This window comes from Sorex fumeus, unplaced genomic scaffold (assembly GCF_029834395.1).
Source record: "Sorex fumeus unplaced genomic scaffold, SorFum_2.1 ptg000122l, whole genome shotgun sequence".
Lineage (NCBI taxonomy): Eukaryota > Metazoa > Chordata > Mammalia > Eulipotyphla > Soricidae > Sorex > Sorex fumeus.
The window spans coordinates 62,258,629-62,278,909 of record NW_026606179.1 but is presented as its reverse complement, the minus strand read 5'-3'; the positions used below and the strand labels follow the sequence as shown (position 1 = coordinate 62,278,909).

At 68.7% G+C, this 20,281-nt stretch overlaps 1 protein-coding gene across 2 annotated transcripts; it reads right to left on the bottom strand.

Annotated features, from left to right (window-relative positions):
* Positions 1-200: 200 nt before the first annotated feature.
* Positions 201-8,506, bottom strand: KIAA0513 (KIAA0513 ortholog). Of its 2 annotated transcripts, XM_056137005.1 has the most exons (12): positions 8,152-8,505; positions 6,924-7,023; positions 6,278-6,351; positions 4,686-4,756; positions 4,337-4,541; positions 3,882-3,922; positions 3,637-3,715; positions 3,126-3,203; positions 2,614-2,640; positions 1,174-1,254; positions 658-752; positions 201-334 (listed from the first exon to the last, which is right to left on the bottom strand). In XM_056137005.1, the coding sequence occupies exons 1-12, from the start codon at positions 8,478-8,480 to the stop codon at positions 285-287; spliced, it is 1,230 nt and encodes a 409-aa protein (XP_055992980.1). In that variant the 5' UTR covers positions 8,481-8,505; the 3' UTR covers positions 201-284. The 2 variants fall into 2 exon arrangements, with proteins under 2 accessions (XP_055992980.1, XP_055992981.1); XM_056137006.1 differs by lacking the exon at positions 2,614-2,640 and having other exon boundaries at positions 8,152-8,506.
* Between the last annotated feature and the right edge of the window lie 11,775 nt (positions 8,507-20,281).

Genomic DNA, 20,281 nt, shown 5'->3' with positions numbered 1-20,281 from the left:
TTGCGGGGAGGGGCAGCCCCCACCCACCGCCTGGGACAGGGGTCAGCGGGAGGCGGGGGAGGGGCGGGGGAGGGGCGTACCTGGGCCGTCCTGAGGGCCCAGTCCGGCAGGAAGGGTCCTGCCCCCCGCCTGGTGTGGCTGGCGCCATGTTCCGGCACCCCCGTGGCCCAGGCAGCCCACGTCACACACGCTGACACACGGGGGTCCGGACGGTCACTCGGCTCGAGCCCCGGAGTCCCAGGGACACTGTGGCACGCGGTGGGGGCAGACTGGGCGGCGGGCAGCTACTCGGAGGCCATCTGGTCGCAGTGCTCGAGCAGGAGCTTGTACTGCTCTGGAAGAGGAAGCACCGGGTCCCACCTGTCCCCTCGCCGGCTCGCCCCGCGTCCCCGGGCGCCCGTGCAGGCTGGGCTCGGACCCCCTGCCGTTTGCTTGTCTGGGGGCCACACCGGGGTGCTCAGGGGCCCGTGGCCAGGGCTCAGCCGCTGGGCTCGGGGAGTGGCCCCGAGCGGGCAGATGGGTCTGAAGCCGGCCTCGTGCAGACGGGGCCAGGGGGTGGCATCGCCACGCCGGGCGGTCCCAGAAACGCCAGAGCCGGACACTCCCCGCAGTCCCGGCGGCCAGTGCGCGGGCCAGGAACCCTCCCGCGGGCCGCACCTTCGTCCAGGTTGCCGATGACCGCCTGCTTCTTCAGGAAGTCACCACAGAGCTTCCTGCTGAGCCCGAACGCCAGCATGTTGTGTGTGAACGTGCTGCGGGACAGGGGCCGGGGTCAGGCCTGGGGTGCCCGGTGCCCGGCACGGAGGGGCGGGGAGGCGGCTGTGTCGGGCTTAAGACACAGACGCCAGGGACAGAGCACACCTGTCGGCCAGGGCGCGGCACCCACACCGACACCAGCCCACTGGCAGGGGGCGGGGGACCCCGCGGCTGTGGTGTGTGCCGCGCAGAACACAGGCCGCGGAGGGCAGCGAACAGGGAGTGGTGTGCAGAGGCAGCGCACAGAGCTAGAGGGTGGTGTGCAGAGGCAGGGTGTGGGGAGCCGTGTGCAGAGGCAGGGCGCACGCTGCCCACTGTGGCCGCTGAGCAGTGCAGCTGAACCAGCCCGAGAAGAGAGGCACCGCCTCCCCGCTCCCTCGGCTGTGCCGCCTGCGCCCTCCCGGTGCCCGCGCTCACCCCAGCTGCCCGAAGGTGATGTTCTCGTGGAAGCGCAGGCTGTCGTCCCGCTCCTCCTGCGTCATGTGGCCCCACTTCTCCCTGCAAGCACAGGGCCAGGCTCAGGGCAGCGCCCGCACGCGGCTCTGAGCCAGGACTGGGGGTGAGGGGAGGACGGGGGGGAGCACGCAGCCTCCTGTGCGCCCCACACGCGCCTGCGGGAAGGCTCGGGGGAGGGGGTCCCGCCGGCTCTGGGGTGCCAGAAGCCCCCGCCAGGGAAGGTGCGTGTCCGTGGCATCCAGGGACACGGCACGGGGCAGATCTGGGGGAGTGACCGGCCCGGCAGCAGCCCAGGAGCAGAGCGCCAGGCTCTCCTCAAGGCAAGGCCGCGGGCTCCCGCCCCTCACGGGGTCTGTCCTCGGGCCCTGGAGTGTCCACAGGGCGAATGGCCCAGGTCAGCCATCTCCCCTGGCCCGCTGGGCGGGAAGAGCCGAGAGAGGGGGGCTGGAGGCGTGTGCGGGCGCGGACCCAGCTGGACGAAGGCTGAGGGCAGATGGTAGCCGCGTGCCGGGCGCATGGGCGGCACACAGGGACGGAGCCCGGGAGCAGAGGACTGGACCCCACTGCGACCCCCCTCACATCCCTGCTCTCCTCGCCCACAGTCCTCAGAACCTGCCCTGGCGCAGGGCCAAGCCGCGCAGCAGACCTCGAGGGGCTTGTTTCTGCTGCAGCCAGGGCCGCAGGGGGTCTCATGGGACCTCTGGGGGGGGTCCGGGGTGACCAGCGATGAGCCTCTGGGGAGCAGCCCGGGAACTGCACAGGGAGCCCCCTCCCACCAGCGAGCACACACATCTGTGCTCCTGGGCAGGGCCGCACCCCCCCCGCCCTGCCCAGGAGCATGGACGGCCCAGGGGCTGCGGGGAGGGGGAGGGGGGAGCCCACCCACCATCCACCCATCTGGACAGGTGCTGGGCACTGAGGCGGGGCGGCGGGTGGACAGCGCCCCCTGGTGGGAGCTGACTAGGCACAGCAGCCTGCGGCGTCGCAGGCTGGAGAAAGGTCGGACCAAGGGACCCACCATTGCCCAGCCCAGCCCACACGGCACAGCCTTCTCTCCAGGGGCCTGCGGGGCACATACGCGTGTGCACACACACTCAGAGACACACACAGAAACACATATGCGCACGTATGCACGCAGAAACACGCAGTCACACAGAAACGTGCACGCACACCCGGGTCACACATACACACATACAGCTGCCTCAAGCAGCATGTGGGGCTGCAGGGGCGCAGCTGGGAGGGGCGCTGCCCTGACAGTGCCCGGCCTTCAGCCCCCTCCACTTCCTAGGTCGGGGTGCCTCCCTCCGGCCCGGGACAGTCGCAGGCCCCTCGGTGGGGGCTGCCCGGGTGCCAGCCCCCCACGGCACGGGCCGCCCGGGCAGGGAGGACGTGGGCACACACCTCGGCTCCTTCTCTCCAGCTTCCCCTCTGGCGCGCAGCAGAAACAGCAAACAGAGGAACAGGTCAAAGGCACGCGAGGGGCGGGAGCAGAAACGCGGGGGCCCAGGAGCCACGCGGGCGGCGGGGGTCAGCCTGCCAGCCTCTAGTGCGGGACGACGCGGGTCCTCAGACACGGGGCCCCGGCACTCCCCCGAGAGCGGAGACGGCCCCAAGCAGCCCCCTGCACGGCCACCCCGAGCAGGCTGGCGTCCACACCCCACCAGGGCCCTCGGGCGCACGGGCTGTGCCCACAGACAGCAGCAGAGACCCCAGCGGAGACCCCCTGCCTGCAGCCAGGCCCCCGGGAAGCCGGGGCCGGGGCCACTCCGAGGAAGGGCAGGAGGGGGCAGGTGGGGGGCCAGGCCGCCCACGGTCGGCCCCTCCGAGTGCCCGCTCCCAGAACAGGCTGGGGCGCAGGAGGCCAGGCGGGGCAGCGGAAGCGAGGCATGCGGCGGGCGCGGAGCACGGCCTACCTGGTGGTGGGCGAGCGCTTCCTCCTCTCGCAGTGGACGGCGTCGAAGAAGGCCGCGTTCCAGAACCTCAGCGTGTGCCTAGGGGACGCGCCGTGAGCGGGGGGCAGCGGGGGCTCAGCCCCCCCCCCCCCGGGCCCGACAGGCCTCCGAAGCCCAGACGCAGCCCAGGGGGACGACGGTGCCTCGGCCCGGCAGAGGCTCCCGGTGCGAACAAGCCGAGCCCAGCCCTGCCGGAGGGGCTCCTGGGGGCGGGCCGCGGGGGCTGAATTCCTCACACCTGCTCCCACCCAGCCCTTCGCTCCTGAGGCCTGCGCCGACGGGTCGGGCAGAAGGTCCCAGAACCGCTCGGGGCGGTCAGCAGGGAGCTGAGTGGGGGCTCCATTCCCTTCTGGGCCTGGGCGGTCTTCCCAGGGCGGCTAGTGGCCACGTGTCACCTACGGGCACGCTCCCATCTGCCTTCCATGTGGCCCACGAGTGGCCCTGCGCTGCGCCCCGCCTCCGGGGCACTCACCAGATGGGCTGCTGCTTCAGGTGCGAGTACAGGTAGATCTTCTCCCCCTTCCTCTCCTCCTCGGGGCTGCCCGCGCTCCCTGTGGGTCGGGGAAGGGGATCAGGGCGCGAAGGGAACCGCAGGGCACCCCGGCTCTCCCCCCAAGCGGCAGGAAGTAAGGCTGGGCCAACCGGCCCCTCGTGTGGCCCGACCTTGGGGGCTGGCGACTGGGCACCCCCGCCTGGGGGTCCCGGCACTGAACTCACCTGCCCGCTGGGGCTTCCCGGGGGACTTGTCCTCCTCCTCCCTTCGGGCAGAGAGAGCACAGCTGTCACCAAGGCGCCCACGTTTGTGCTCAGAGAAACCCTCGCCCAGGCCTGGAAGGGGAGTCCCGAGCCCGCAGACCACGGAATGGGGCCCACAGGCGCCCGCTGCCCCGATCTGGGACGGACAGGGGGCCTCGGGCACTGGGTCCAGAGAGCAGCAGCGCTGTCAGGGCGGCCGCCGGTGTCCCCGTCCCGGGCCCAGCCTGGGTGGGACACCGCCTCCAAGGCTCCTGCTTTCCCGTGACGGGTGCAGCCCCCCCCTTTACACCCGCGTGGGCCCAGTCAGAGGGGAGTGTCGGGCCAGGCCCCCTCAGCACCCCTAAAGCTGCGGGAACTCGGGTGCAGCCTGCGCCGGGAGGGCAGTGGGAGGGGCCGTCGGGCTCGGGGGCTCTTACTCATCCCTCCGGCCCAGCGGGCTCTTCAGCTTGGTCTCCAGCCCGGCGAAGAAGCCCCTGGCCTGCTCGGGCCTGGCCGTGCCCCTCAGCAGGCGGCCCGCCATGTCCTTGGTCCCGGCCAGCCAGCTGTTGGCCGACTTCAGGTACGAGTCGATGGTGCCCGCCGGCTTCTCCCGCGCCTCCCCGGGGAGCAGGTGCGGCTTCCCTGGCGGGGGGGGGGAGCTCCGTGAGTCCGACGGGGCTCCGCCGCTCAGACTGGCGGGGAGACCCCCGAAACCCCCAAAGGCCCCGACCCCGTGCACTGAGCCAGGAGTGAGCATGGGGGGCTGCCGGGGGCTGCCGGCCTCACCTATGTGATAGTAGGTGAAGCACATCGTCATGAGGTTCTTGGCTGGGCCGAAGTCATCCAGCTGGTGGCACCTGGGGGGGGGCACTGTGAGGCCCCCGGGCGAGCCTGGACACGTGCAGAGCCCGAAATCCCGCGGGGCCTCCGGGACGCCATGGGGAGGCGGGACCAGCCAGAGAGAGGCTCCAGGCTCTATCCTGCCCCTCAGGGAGGTGCTGAACCCCCCCCCCCCCCAGCTGCGCCCAGCTGGAGACAGGGCTCACGCCACAGCGCGTGGCAGCTGCCCCACAGCCTGGTGCCGGCGCTTCCCAGACCAGAGCCAGCGGCACCCTGGGGTCACCCCACCCCCACCCTGCCCCTGGCCAGGGGCAATCCCAGGCCCCCTCTGAGCCACACGCTCCCACGCCAGGCAGTGAGTGCTGGCTCCGTCCGAGGGCCGGGCAGTGAGCGCAGACCCACCCTCAGCACCCTGGGAATCTAGTTCTGTGGGAATGGCACAGGCCTTGCAGGCAACCAACCCAGGCTCGATCCCTGGTACCCCACAGGGCCCCCCACGCCCCACGAGGACTGATTCCTAAGCAGAGTCAGGAGTGAGTCCTGCACCGCCAAGCGTGGCCTGCCCTCTCGCCACTCCAAGTAAACGGCACCGCCCCCACCCGTGGGCACCCGACTGTCCCTCCCTGCATCACTCCAGCCCTAGCCGGGGACCCTGCCCTCGCGAGGGAACTGCTGAACTGAACGGTCCCACAACTGTAGGAGACCTGCCGCGGCCCCCTGCCCACAGAGCAGGTCACCAGGTCCCGGCCCTCAGCCACTGAGCTGCCGTGCCTGGTGACCCCACTGGTGCGACAAGCAGTGTCCGCATCACTGCCATCAGCTCTCCACGGTGCCACCAGATGCTACACTGCTTTCGTAAAATTTTTTGTTTTTCAGTTTTTGGGCCACACCCTGTGGTGCTCACGGTTTACCCTGGCTTTGTGCTCAGGAGTCACACCTGGTGGGGCTCAGGGAATCCACAGGGAAGTCAGGTATTTAACGGAGGGGCCCGTGGGCAAGGCAAGGCTCCCCGCTGCTCTAACACTAGCAGACTCTAGATGCTACATTGTTGCAATAGATAACACAGGTGGCACGAGCTGGCCAGCAGCTACATTGTTGCACTGGCTGGCGACATTGTTGCTTTCGATGGGGCCTTTGTTGCACTGGCTAATTTAGGATAATGTGCTTCTTACACAGCCTCAATTAAGCAACAGAAGGAGGAAAGGCCGCCAGCTGGGCATGTCTACCACCAGGACTGCTCTGTGTACCCCATCCTCGGCCCCCACAGTGCAGTCACAGGGATGTGAGGGTCGCAGGCAGGAGCCTCGGGGACTCAGCGTCTCCAGGTCTTCCCTGATTCAGGTCTCCAGCAAGGCCCACGCGTGCCCGGGGCGAGGGCATTCAGGGACACGGCGTTGGGACAGACTCCAGACTGGGCTGGGGAGGGCATGTGAGCCCGAGTCACTGTCCTCAGGACCCCCATAGGCACCTGCTCACACCCACCTGGGGACAGGGTGACCCTGGGACACAGAGCAGGGCCTGGTGGCAGTGGTACTCACTCGAATAGGACCACGGCAAAGGACTGCACCAGGCGGTAGAAGGTGGCCTCGGACACGCACTTGGAGTTACAGCGCTGTGGGCGACACGACAGGGGCTGCAGGGCCGGAGAGGCCAGGGCCGCCCCCCCCCAGGGTGCCCAAGAGGCCAGGCCGGAGGGGGGTCCATGGACCTGGGGCACAGGCACTGCCTTGCCCAACACCCTCCAGTGTCTGTGTCACCCACTGACGGGAACCCTCCATGGCCACCTCCTCAGGCACTTCCCAAATGCTCCGGAAAAAACAGACAAGAGGGCCGGAGAGAAAAGATAGCAGGTGGGGCCGCCAGGACCCGCTCAGCCCGGATGGTCCCGGAACACGGAGCCAGGAGGAAGCCCTGAGCACTGCTAGTGTGGCCCCCACAAAAGAACCCAAAATAAAATGCTCAGGGAAAGTGGCACTGTTCCAGGGCTCAAGGGGAGCCACCTACCCCACACCTGGGCTCTGCCTGCCCCCGCCCACCGGGCACTGCCCCTGCTAGCCCATCTGAGCACTGTCCCGGGACCCACCTGAGCTCTGCCCGCCCACCGGGCACTGTCCCCCCAACCGGGCTCTGCTCCCCCTACCTGGGCTCTACCCCACAAGCCCACCAGGCTCTGCCCCTGCCCACCTGGGCGCTGACGAAGCGCGCGAACCACTCGCGGCCTCTGCCGTCCTCACTGCTGCAAAACTCCCCGAACTTGGCCTTGTCCTCCTGGTCCAGGTCCTCCCTGGATGGTGCAGAGGGAAGGAGACAGTAGTGAGTCACAGAGAGGCCGCAGGGGGCCCAGGCCACGGAACGCAGACACCTCACCCACTCAGACTCGCACCCCGCGATCCCACCAGGAGAAGGTGCGATTTCAAAGGCTGACAGACTGGTGGGGTGCAGAGGGGGGAGGGAGAAGGCTGGTGCATGCACCTCTCCCGGCTGCCTCCAGGGGGCGCTCTCCTCCTTGCCAGGGCGAGAGCTGGCCCTGCAAGTGGCCGGCTCGGGTTCCATCAGGGAGTGGTCCCTGGGCAGAGCCAGGAGGAGGCCCTGGCAGTGTCAGGGATGACCCCAAATAAAGAAATAAAACTTCCTGGCACTCTTGGGGGGCGGGGACTTATTTCTGATTCCCCTTTTCCCTCACGCTATGTATCCGAAGTGGGCGAGAGCAGAAACAGTCATAGTCTGGCCGTGCAGGACGGGTCAGTGCTCAGGCCACCTGGGACGCCCTGCCAGTGCTGGGGGGAGCCCCGAGGAGGACGGGGAGCTAGAGCTCCTTCCACAGGCCCTGCTCACTGAACACCCCGCCCCCACTTCTGTTCCTGCCTCTCCCCGACCCCTGCCAGACCCACAGAGTCAAGTCCAGAAGGGGGGCATCGCAGGGGTGCACACGGTGGAGCAGCGGGGGAAGAGGAGGCAGAAATCCCCCGGACGGTGCCAGCTGCAAGGTATCATCTGGAAGGCCGCCCAGACAGCCAGCAGGGCACGGGAACACTCAGCCAGCCCGGGACAGGCGGAGTCCAGGCAGGAGCTGGACAGGGGCCAGGAAAACGGGCCAGGGCCAGGTCTTGGAGAAGGCGGGGCTTTGCCCAGGAGAGAACAGGACACTGCTGGGGGCAGGGCCGGAGAGGGCGGCCAGGCAGGCCTGGAGGGGGCGGGGCTGGAGGGGGGTGGGTCAGGCCCAGAGGGGGCGGGCCCAGGCCTAGAGGGGGCGTGGTGGGGCCCAGAGGGGCCGGGCCTAGAGGGGGGCGGGCCCAGAGGGGGCGTGGCAATGCCCAGAGGGAGCACGGTGGGTCCAGGCCCAGATGGGGCGAGGGTGGACCAAGAGGGGGCCGGGCCGGGCCCAGAGGGGGCTGGGCGTGGCCCAGCTCACCCTCCCGAGAAGATCTTCTCCACGTAGTTGCGCATGAACTCCCGGAGCTCCAGCGCATCCTCGTCCTTGGCCGACTCGGTGCTCTGGTTGGAGGAGAAGGAGTCGTCGGAGGGCGAGCGGTGGTACTGGTCCCAGGACGGGTGCGAGGGCGACTCGCCCATGTCAGTCTCACTGTCCGCCGACTCGGTGGCCTCGCTCTCGGACGCGCCGTCGCCCTGGGAGCCCTCCTCGTCCTGCAGCTTGGGCCGCGGCGTGTCCCCGGGCGAGGGGGCCGGTGGCTCGGAGCCCAGGTCGATCAGGGAGCCCACGGGCACCTCGGGGGCCTCCATGGCTGGGCCGGGTGTCTGCCGAGGAGGACCGGAGGGAGGCTGGAGGCTGGAGGCGGCTCCCCAGGGTCAGAGGGTGCCGGGGGCCCGGCCCATGCGAGGGGCCGACAGCCGCGGGCCTTGGCAGGGCGCTCCGGGGGTTACAGCATCTGGAAGCGAAGGCAAAGCACTGGTGTTGGGGGCAGGTCACCCAGGCCTCGGGGACACAGGACTGAGCCCGGTTCCCGGCACAGGGTTCTCCTAACTACAGAGCTCGCCAGTGTGTCCTGCCCGCGGTCAGCGTGCCCACATGCCCGCACAAACCGACAGCCACAACCCGGCTTTCCCAGGCCCAGCCATGGACTTTCACAGCCCGGGCGGGGCAGGGGGGTGGGTGGGTGCTGCCCTTTCCCCTCCGATACTGCCCCAGTCCCTCTCCCTCCGAGGCCGTGGGTGAGGAACGCAGCGGGGAGGCTGGGCTGACACCCCCATGGCTGTCCACCTGCCCCCAGCAGACTGGGCACCAGCCACCAGGGACATGGGTAGGTGGGGGGACAAGAGTCCACTGTGCTGGACCTTGTTTCCGGCCACACCTGGCCCTGCCCGGAAGCGAGACCCCGTGGTGCTCAGGGGACCATACGGTGCTGGGGACAGAATCCAGCCCAATGCCTGTACTCTCTGGCCAGCACTTTTGTGAACCCACTGGAGAATGTGCCCCTGGGCGACCAGGCCTTGTGGCGCAGCCAAAGTGCGGGTAGGGGGCGCCTCTGGCATGGCCTGGCGCCTGGCACCCCTCATCTGCTAGGTTGGGGATGGGTGCACCAGGTCGGAAGCTTGTGATTTCCGGTCTGGGGCCCCCCGGAAGTGCTCAGGGCTCACCTCCTGGTGGGGCTGGGACCAAGCCCAGGTGAGCCGTGAGTGAGGCCGGCACTTTCCCTGCCATCCTGTCTCCAGGCACCTCCCTGGCCCTTGGCACCGGGTCCTCGAAGGGTGCCCCCCCCCCCCCCGCCTGGACACTGGGTGTTGCTAGGAGCGACATCTGGGCTCCTGGGCACTTTGGGAGGAGGTAAAGGCGTGAGCAAAGGGGGAGAGACAGAAGCACCCAGCCAGGCGGCTCTGGGATCCAGGTCACCCTGAGGCAGGTGGTGAGAAATAAATAAAGCCTCGGAGGCGAGGGGAGGGGAGCCCAGAGTCTGACACATCTGCAGCCACCCCCACCCCTGCATCTACTTTCCAGCCCAGAGCAAAGAGGTTCAAGGTCATGGGAAAGAGACTGAAGCTCGCAGCTGGCGGCCCCCAGCCTCGGCTCCGGGGGGAGGGCGTGCGTCACCCCCTCCCAGGAGGAGGGGGCAGGCTGGCAGGGAGAGGCGATGGAGCAGGGGTCTGATCTGACCACCCCCCTGACCTCCTCCTGGGCCATGGCAGAGCCCCGGAGACCAAGGTCATGGCCCGGGTCAGAGCTGGGTCCTCCCCTACCCAGAACCATCCCGTTCCTCTTCGAGCCCGTCAGCGCTATGGGCTGTACCTGAGCCCCGCCCACTCTGCACAGCAGATGACCAGGTGCACAGGCGCGGGGGGTGGGGGGGGAGTCAAGGAAGAATCAGTCCTTCCACTGGGACAAAGGGCTTGGTGGGGGGCACGGGGGCCAGGACACTTCGATCCCTGGTCCCGTCTGCCCCCCCGAGATTCAGAGGTGCAGCCCTGGGCCCCAGCACTGCAGGGGTGACCCCAATACCCTGATGCTGCACCCTCACGCTGAATCTAAGGCCCAGCGACCTGGCTCCCCCCACCCTGCCGTCCCCCCAGCACTGTGTGGGAGACCCGGAGGCAAGAAAAAGCCAAGCTCATCCGAGACTGTGGGGCTGGGCAGCTTGCCTGGCCTGGCCGCACCCCACCTCACCCCAGTTCTCTCCGGCCCTGGCGGCCCCAAGGGCAGGAGGAAGGAAAGAGGTTGCCTGGGGCCAGCCACACCCCCACTTTGCACAAACTCTGATTCCCCAACGCGGCAGGTCGGCCCCAGCCGCCAGAGCCCCCACCCTGCCCCGAGCCGCAGGGTTTCCCACGCGCCCCAAGAACCAGCTGGCGCCCCACCCGGGAAGGAGAGAGGGAAAATCTCATAGCAGGTCCCCCCAATCCCCCAACCCAGCAGGCTCCGGGCCCCCGCAGAGCCGGGGTGACCCAGGCACCACATGGAAGGGCCTGCTGTCAGGGGAGTTTCCGGGAGAGACCACGAGGTCGGTCTCGGGTTCTGCTGGGGTGGACGGCGGCTTCTCCCGGAACCAGAGCTCAGGGCCAGAACTCAGGCTTGGGGGAACTGGGCCTAGGGGGGAAGGGCAGTTCCCCCCAGGGCCTGTGTCCCCAAGGGCCAGTGCCCACCCCCAGTTCCACTGGCCTGAGGACTTCGCAGGGCAGCCGGAGCCTGTTCGATCCAGGGGTCCCATCACGGCCGCCCCCGGGACGGAGCCCCTCCTCTCCTGAACATCCTGGCCCTAGGGCTCCCTCCTGCCCCCCAGCCGCTCTTGAGTGGACGTGCCCAGGAACCCGCTGAGCCCCACGTGGGCAGCCCAGGGTGGCCCCTCGGGGCCAGCGCTCTGGAGAGACCAACAAGGCGCAGAGCAACTCCCTTGAATAAACGTGTCAAGTGCTCCTCACGCAAGAGACGCAGCCGGGGGCCGGACAGCACCGGGAGGGGCGGGGGAGAGCGCTGGGAGGGGGGCGCTGTCCCCACACGCGGCTCCTGACCCCCATCCTTCCCCCGGCTGCGGTCCTGTTTCCATGCTCCCAGCTCAGGGGGGAGGGGGAGGGGGCCCCGGGCCTCCCCCCAGACCATCCCTCGCATCTCCGGTGAGTCATCGGCTGAGTCAGCCCGCCCACACGCCCGGCGGGGTCCCTCACTCTCTCCCCTCCTGCCCACCTGCCTCCCTGGCACAGGTCGGCCACACAGGAGCAGGCCGGCCGGCGGGGGAGGGAGACTTCTAGAAGACCCAGGAGACGTCCCTCTGCCGCGCACAGCCACATTCTACTCGTGCCCTGCCCCGCTCACCCCCTACTCCACCCTCACCCCTTCACCCGGCCCCCCGTGGACACCCCCTTCGAGCTGGAAGGAGGGCAGCTCTCCACAGAACCCCCAGGTCCCAAACGGCGGGGGATGGGAAGGCGACCCCCCCACAGGCACGGAAGGGCGGTGCCATCACGTGTCCACCCGCTGAGGGGCAGGGAGTCGCTGAGATGGCTTTGCAGGCAGGAGGCCCAGGTCTGACCCCCACACTGCGTCGTCCCACCAAGTGCAGGGAGCGACCCCCAGGAGCTGCCCCGGGAGCGGCCACCGGGCCCGACAGAAGAACCCCCCAACCAAAAAGCACCAACGAAAATGGCACGAGCCACGAAGGGGTCTCCCGAAAGCAACACTGTCCCGACCCCCAGGGCCCGGGTCTCCAAAGAGGGCGTCTGCAGAGCGGTGGGGGCGCAGCCAAGGAGCAGTGGGGGACACGGGCGGGCTGGGCTGGGCACAGCTGAGGAGCCCCACGGACCCCACAGCCCATCCTGCCAGCTCCCCAGTTCAGGCCGTCCAGCTTGGCGCTGTCAGCTGCCCACAGGCGCGAAGCCATCTACACGTCCCCTTGGCCCGGACCCAATGGTTCTGATCCCAGAAGGCTCCTCTGACCTGGAACAGCACAGTGGGGAGGGCACCTGCCTGGCACACAGCTGGGCACGCTTCAATCCCCTGCAACGAGCACTGTAGCCCAAGCCAGTCCCTGAGCACAGAGCCAGGAGTCAGCCCTAAGTACTGCCGCCCGGGTGTGACCCCCCAAACAAACAAAGGTCAATACATTTGGACTCTGTGTGAGACCCTGCTGGGGGCAGCTGGGCCCACATGGTTGCTTCTGCCAGGCCAAGCCAGAGCCCAGCATGCCCCCCGCCCCCCTCGTGCAAGACGAGTGCTCCTCCTCGGAGCCACCTGGACCCTGAGAGCAGAGTGGCTGGGAGCGGGAGGAAAGGGCTGTCAGGGAAAGCCACTGAGACCATGAGCCGAAAGACGGGGAGCGGCCACTACAAAGGAAGGACCCGCTCGTGCAAAGGTCCTGGGGCAGACTGTGGGGAGGGGGAAGGCCAGTGAGGTGCTGACAGCACTGAGTCGGAAGTGGCTGGGGCGGAAGTGGCTGGGTCACGCTGTGCTCGGGGGTGCAGCGCAGCCCCTCACAGCTTTTTGAGGATCACTCTGGTTCGAGAAAAAAATGAGGGTAGGGGCCGGAGCTATAGCACAGTGGGGAGGGAATTTGCCTTGCACGCGGCCAACCTGGGTTCGATCCCCAGCATCCCATAGGGTCCCCACGTGGTACCACCAGGAGTAGTTACTGAGCGCCGGGTGTGACCCAAAGAGAAAAAAGAAATTAGGGAAGAGAACAGCAGTGCAGGGAGGGTGTTTGCCTTGCGTGTGTCTGTCCTGGGTTCGATCCCTGGCACCCCAAAGGCTCCCCCAAGTCCTACCAGGAGTCATCCTTGAGCACAGAGCCGGAGTCAGCCCCCACTACTGCCAAAATAAACCCAAGATTTTATAGAAAGGTCTAAACTTCAATCAGGCCACGTTACTCCCTGGGTTCCCGGCGGCTCGGGGCTCAGCCGAAGTTAAAGGCGACTCCCGGGATTCCTGGCTCACCTGCTCACCCATCCCAGCCGGGCTGCTTCCGGGTCCCAGGTCCCCGCTGGGCGAGAGGCTGCCCGTCCTCTGGTCCCGCCCTCCACGCGCTCTGGCTTCTGACTCAGCTCCTGCCACCTCCCTCCGTGGGGCCCGAGGGACAGCACAGCGGGAGGCGCTCGCCTTGCATGGGCCGGCCCAGGCTTGATCCCCGGCGTCCCCTAGGGTCCCCCCGGCCCCGCCAGGAGTGATTCCTGAGTGCAGAGCCAGGACTAGCCTGAGCATCGCTGCTGTGGACCAAAACAAAATGCAAAAAGCCCCAAAGGGTTCTAAGAACCTCGGCTGGAGGCCGTCAGGGGCCAGTGTAGGAAACGGCTTGATTATTTTGCTGCCTGCATTCTACTGGGAGGGGCTGCACATGGCAGTGCCCGGGGTTGACTCCTGACCTCGGGGCCCCTGGGTGCGGGGGACCGGGGAGCCCTGTGCTCCGGCCCTCAGAGCGGGCACGACCGTGTGTGTCTTTCTCTCACCTCGCCAGAACGGCTGTGACTGGTTTCCAAAAGTGTCGGCACCCGGCAGTACCGCGTCCCAAAGGCTGGACCCAGCCAGCAGGATGCGAGGCCAGTCCCACGGGGTTCACGGCGGGGGCCCGGAAGCCACTCAGGTTCCGCGGAACCACCCGCTCTTGCCTCACCCGGCGCTGCGGACACCGAGGCTGTTTGGAAATGTGAGTGACGCTTGAGCAAGCCCTGCTGCCCTGCTTCCTGCGGGGTTTCTGAGACAAACAAATCTGAGCCGTCGCTCCCCCAAACGCCGGTGCCCGGGGCGAGGGAAGGGGCACACCCGGGGTGGCGGGAAGCCACGGCACACAGTTGGGGTCTTCCCTGTGCCCCTGGCACTGCTCAGGGCCCCTGCGTCCATCGCTGGGTCTGTGTCCTCACAGGTGGCATGGGGCTCCTTAGTCCCCTGCCTGGGGCTGGCTGTGGCCCCCATCTCCCGGGGGGGGCGCTGGGGAGCACCGAGAGACCCCAGCCTGCGCCTTCCTCCCTGGGCCCCGGACTCCCTGGGGGGACTGCGCAGCCTGTCCCCCCCACCCCGAGAGCCAATGTCCCTCAGCGAGGAGCCTGGCGCGGGCGGCTGCACTTGTTCTGTGGCTCGGCCCGGGAAGCTGCAGACACAAACTCCCCTTTCCTGGACGTCCAGGGCAAATGACTCAAGGTTGGTGCTCTCCAGGCCCAGGAGGCCCGTCTGGCGGGGCAGCAGCTTAACGGCACACACCATAGGGCAGACGCCGCCGGGCATTCGGGAGGTCTTCGGGACCCCCAGCTCGCCACCCGCCCCCTGGGCCATCCTTATTTCTCCCGTGGAAAATGAACGCGTCCTGAGCCAACTTCCTCTCGCTGAGTCTCCCTTGCTGGCTTGTCCCCGTGCAGAGAGGGGTGCAGGCCGGTCAGTCTCGTGCCCCTGCCTTGCAAGCACCAGGCTTGTGCTGGACCCTCAGGGCTGCCCTCACCACGGCCCCAGGAGAACTGCCGTCTGGGACCCCGGTGCAACAACCCCTCACCGCGAGCGCCGAGGGGCGGGGCTGGGGAGCTGCCCTTGCTAGCACGGGACCCAGAGTGTGACCTGGTGGTCACGACAGAGGGGAAGGGACATGTCAGCTGTCCCCTTGGTGGAAATAAGCCCGGGTGAGCGGAACAATGGGGACACGGAGCTGCCAGGCAGGAGGGTGCAGCCCCCACCCGGTGCAGCCCCCTCCTCTCCCCGCCCGACCCGCCGCTCCAGGCTGCGGGGGCGGGGGGCCCTCGATCCAGCGGGTCGGAAACGTGGCCGGGAGTGACCGTGGCCTGGAAGGCGGCCTGGCGGTGCCGGTGACTCACCGCGGGCAGCGTCCTGGTCAGCGCGCGCCGGTGCCAGCCCGGAGCTGCCGCCGGCCCCGCATCGCGCTGTCCGAGGGGGGCGCCCGCCCCGCACGGGGGACCCCGGAGCACGGGCAGCAACCCCGGACGGCGGGCGCGCGGGGGGCTCCTCCCCACCCCGGCGCCGCGGACCCCCGCGCCCCATCCTCCTCCCCGGCCCGCCCCGCACGCGCGACCCCGCGGACCCCCGCAGCCCCGCGCCTCCCGGCCCGCGCCCCTCTCACCGCGGCCCGCGGCGCCGGCAGATGCAGCGGCCCCTGCGCCCGCCCGGACCCGCGCCGTCCCCGCCGCCGCCTGTCAGTCAGCGCGGCGCCCCGCCCCCGCCGTCTGCGCAGGCGCGCCCGCCGCGGCACGTGACGGGGCGGGGCCGGCGGGCCGCACGTGACCGGGCCTGCGGGCGGCGCTGCGGCGAAGCGCGGCCCCTTTAAGTCTCCGCGGCCCGGCCCGAGGCAGCTCTGGCGGACCCGCGTCTCCGAGGGTCGGGAGGCCCCGAAGGACGGGACGGGCCGGTCTGGGAAGGCGCGAGCCCCGGCGCGGCGAGCCCCGCTGCACGCTGCACGCTGCACGCTGCACGCTGCTCATTGCACGCTGCTCATTGCAGGATGCACGCGGCTCGCTGCAACCTGCTTGCTGCAAGCTACACGATGCTCGCTGCACGAAGCTCGCTGCACGCTGCTCGCTGCCCGTTGCACTCGCCTTTCCTGCCCAGGTCGGTGTGACACTCCCCCCCCCCCCACACACACACACGTGTCAGAAGCTGCGCGTCTGCGGCTGGGAGCCAGGTGTGAGCTCAGGAGGAAGCTCGAGGCAGCCTGAGCCCCCACGGGGCGCTGCTCTCCGTGTGGTGTGCAGGACAGACTTCTGACCTCGTCCCGCAGGGGTGAGGCCATTGGAGGAGGAAGAAAGTGGAGCTCTGCCACCCCCGGCCGTGAAAGGGACGTGGGGCCTGGGAGACACTCGGGAATGATGACTCAAGAGAATCGAAGGGGCCGCTCGGAAGAGAAGTCCAGGGAAGACCGCGAGGCTCGCTGGGTCTGAAAGCGTGGCCTGTTCCATAAAGGACCTCCTGGCCCCTGCGGTACTCCAGCGTTTTCGTTTCAATTTGGGGGCGAGGCTTCAGCCAGCCGTGCCACCGTCTGCCCGGGCGCTCAGGCCACAATACAGCAGAGCCGGGTCGCCAGGGCTGCCCCCGCAGTCTGAGGGGCCGGGACGGTCCCTGGAATCAAACTCGGGGCTGCCGATGCCAGCGTGCACTCCGGCCTTCAGGTGCTCCCCAAATTGTTTCAAAGAGGGACTATTGACTCCCCAAATTGGAGTGTTCTGGGGCTGACCAAGGAGTCTTAGGGACACAGATGAGGTCTCTCGTAGGGACCGTGCCCAGAGCTAACGGGGTGGATATGCCCAGCAGAGCAGCCCGAGCATCACTGGGGATGGCCCCAAACCCAAACAGAAAAAACACAGAACAGTTTTGAAGTTATAGCACATTAGTATAGATTTCCTGGAAGTCTATCCACATGTGAATACACGTCCTTCCTCCCTTCTTTCTTGTGGGGACTCCCTGGCAGGTCTTAAGAGTTCCTGGGGCCACTCTTGGCCGCGCCTGTCACTGTGACCTGTGCTTAGTAACTGGGCTGGCTCTGGCCGGTAGTGCCGGTAGTGCCGAGTGTGTAGTGTGTGGGGAGGAGGTGGGGCTCCGGGCCTTCGGCCTGCACACCTGCTTCAAGGCTTTACAGCTCTCCCTGTTCCTGTTCACGTCTGTGTACAGTTTCACCCTCGGGCATCATTCGCTTTGAACACCTTTCTAGGGCTTCAGAAACTGCTTCATCTTCCTCTCACAGCTGCAGGGTGGGCTCCCACTGGGAGCACCGGGCGGGCAGTGCCAGGGCTGAGCTTCGGTACGGACCCCCACCTCCAGCACTTTGGTCCTCAGTAGTGCCCCCAGCTTTCCCAAGCTTTTTTCCTGCTGTGGCTGTGGATTTGCATTTGCTGCTTTCAGTTGGAAGGACTCTCTCCACACATGTAAATAAACTCCCTTGCAGGGTGGCTGGTGGAGAGTTGGCAAGTGGCTCCCGGGACCGGGACCGGAGAACCAAGATGAGTCTGTCCCTGGCAGGAGCCTCGCACGCAAGCTTTATGTGTCAGCAGTCTCGAAATCAGGGAGAGGCAAAACCCTGCGCTCCACCAGTGTTAAAACAGGAAGAAACGGGCGAAATCAAGCCCTAATGTCCTAGTCTAGAGGTTGAAAAATAATCTCTGAGGTGGGGAGAGGGGAAATGACTTGCAGAAGGCCCACGTGTCTGTGTTGCCGGACAGGGACGTAGCCACTCCCTGGCGCGCGCTGCGGGTGACTTTTTTTTTTTATTGTGCTCTTTCCTTTCAGCAAAGGTGCAATTTTAACGTGGCAATAAACAAGCCCTGCCAGTAATTAAAAACAGGCAACACCCACAAACGTGAGGACTAAGGAGAAAGAGCAGGGGAGGACCCCTCCACCCTCTGCTTTTTGCTTAAGACTTTGAACTGGATAAGGAAGATTTGGAGTGTCGCTAAGGAGCAAGCAGGCGTGGTCTGGCCCAGCCTGTGGAGTTACATGCTAGGTGGGGTCTCTTCCTGGCTGTGACGGCCGCCGGCCCTTCCAGACTGACACAAAACAACTGGCCCCAGGGACTGGCTTCCCTCTCCTAGGTAAAAGAGACCAGTTTTTATTTATTTCTTGGGAAATAATACAGTGCAAGAAGAGGGGCCAGAGCAGCAAGACAGGAATCGGGGTGCCTGCCTTGCACGCGGCCCACCCGGGTTCAATCCCAGCACCCTACATGGACACCAGCCCTGCCAGGAGTGACCTCTGAGCCTAGAGCTACTCCTGAGCACCTCTGCGAAGCAAGCTATTCCTTTAAGGGGGCCCAGGAGACCGCCCGAAGTCGGGGACACAGGCCTTACTGTCCTCCAGGCTCCAGGCGCCACCCGGGCACCCCTGGGGCTGGGCAGGAGCAGCAGGACCCGCTGCCCAGGCCAGAGCCGGGCTGTGTGTCCGGGTTGCGAAGCATCTCTGGAGTGGCCCAAGGGTCCCCCGCCAAACTAAGGTGACCCCTTAACACCGCTTGCGCAGGCGTCCCTGGAGCAGGGGCCACCGTAGTCCGGGCGTGGCCCAAACGGGCACCTGTGCCTTCCGCCGGGTCGGCTGCCCACGGCACTCTGGATTTGCTTTTCGGGGCCACACCCGGCCGAGCTCGGGGCGTCGTCCCAGCGGTGCTGGGGCCACTCCGGGCCGGGCCGGGCGGGTCCCGCCGTCGGAGGCACGCGGCCGGCGGCGCAGGGTGGGCCCGAGCCCCCCGCTGACCCCGAGGCCCGGCCCGAGCCCCCCCCCCGCTGACCCCGAGGACCGGCCCGGCCCGAGCCCCCGCCCGCTGACCCCCGAGGCCCTGCCCGAGCCCCCACCCGCTGACCCCGAGGTCCGGCCCGAGCCCCCCCCGCTGACCCTGAGGTCCGGCCCGGCCCGAGCCCCCCCCGCTGACCCTGAGGTCCGGCCCGGCCCGAGCCCCCGCCCGCTGACCCCGAGGTCCGGCCCGAGCCCCCCGCGCTGACCCCGAGGACCGGCCCGGCCCGAGCCCCCGCCCGCTGACCCCGAGGCCCGGCCCGAGCCCCCGCCCGCTGACCCCCGAGGCCCTGCCCGAGCCCCCACCCGCTGACCCCGAGGCCCGACCCGAGCCCCCTCCCCGCTGACCCCGAGGCCCGGCCCGAGCCCCCCCCGATAACCCCGAGGTCCGGCCCGGCCCGAGCCCCCGCCCGCTGACCCCGAGGCCCGGCCAGGTGCGCGGCCGCGAGACCCCGGGCGACGCGCCTCTCGGGGCCGGCGGCGCGGCGCGGCCGGAAGTGCGTCATGCGGGCGCCGCTGACCCCGCGGTGCACTTCCGGGGTCGCGCCGCCCGGCTCTCCGGGCAGGGCTCCGGCTTCCCGTGTCCGCCGCCGGCCGCCGTGGTCGCCCGCGCCCGGCGGGACCGAGCCCTCGGCCGGGCCATGCGCGCGGCCGCATGATGCGCCCCCGCCGCCGCGGGCCCGGAGCAGCCGCCGCGCCCGGCGACCCCCGGGCCTCGGGTGAGTGCGGCCGCGCGCGGACACCCGCCCGCCCGGCCACCCCTCGCGGGCCCCGCCGGCCTGACCTTGGCGCCGCCGCCCCGGGGGCCCGGGTCCCGCCGCCCGCGAACCGCCCCGGGGCCCCGCCGCCCGCGCCCGCCGCCCGCGCCCGCTGCCCGCTGCCCGCTGCCCCCGGCGCTCTGTGCCCGGCGCTCGCGCTTTACGAGCCGGGCGGGGCGCGGGGCGTGGGCCGGGCACCTGCCCCGGCCGCTGCGGCTCCGTCCGGCCTCCCGCCGCGGGCGCTGGCCGTTTGCTGCCCCGATCGCGGGCGCCGGCCGCGGCCACCGGCACAGAGTGTCCCCCACCCCTGCCCGGAAGTCAGGACTCGGGCCCGGCGAGAGGCTCGTGGGCGCGGGGGCTTCCCGGGGTGGGGGGCTCCGGCGGGCGCTGGGCGGGGGACGAGCACGGGACCCCCGGCCGGGCGCCTCCGCTTCGGGGCGCTGATTTCCTTCCCTGCCCGCCGGTTCCCGCGCGCCCCCCGGAGCCGCGATCCCCCCTGCCCGTGCCGCTGGGGGCTCCAGGGGTCCCGCCCGTTTCCCCCCTCCAAGGCGGGCTCGGTGCCCCCGGAGTTCCTCCCCCCGGCTGTGCACCTGTCTCCTCCGGACAGCCTGGGCAACCCAGGGTCAGGTTCTAGGACCGATGCTCGGACCTCAGCCGGCCGCGGCCAGTCCCTGCTCCGAGGCCAGAGAACCGTCTAGAAGGTCAGGTGGTGCAGGAGTGGGCGTGTTCTCAGGGAAAGGACATAAGAAAACTCTGTAGAGGAATCCGGGGCAGATGGACTCGAGCCCGGGCCACGCTGGCCACGCTCTGGTCACGCCTGGCAGGGCGCGGGTGCCGTCCGCGGTGCTGGGAACCGAACCCAGGTGGGCTCTGTGCGGTGCCCCCGGCCCCTGGTTCGGGCTCTTGCTTCCCCTGTGTCTGTTTGGGGGCACAGCTGGGGGCACGCCGCTCCGTCCTTCCCGAAATGGCCCCTGCTCAGTCCAGGGCACTGAGGAGAGAAATCAGGTGCCCTTTCTTGCACGGGGAAAACGAGAGTGGAACTCAAGTCAGCCGTGGATGGTTCCAGAACCTCCCTGCCTGCCAGCCGCGTGAGAGAGAAGGCGCTCTCTTGCACAGCTCGAGGTCAGGCGTGACAGGCC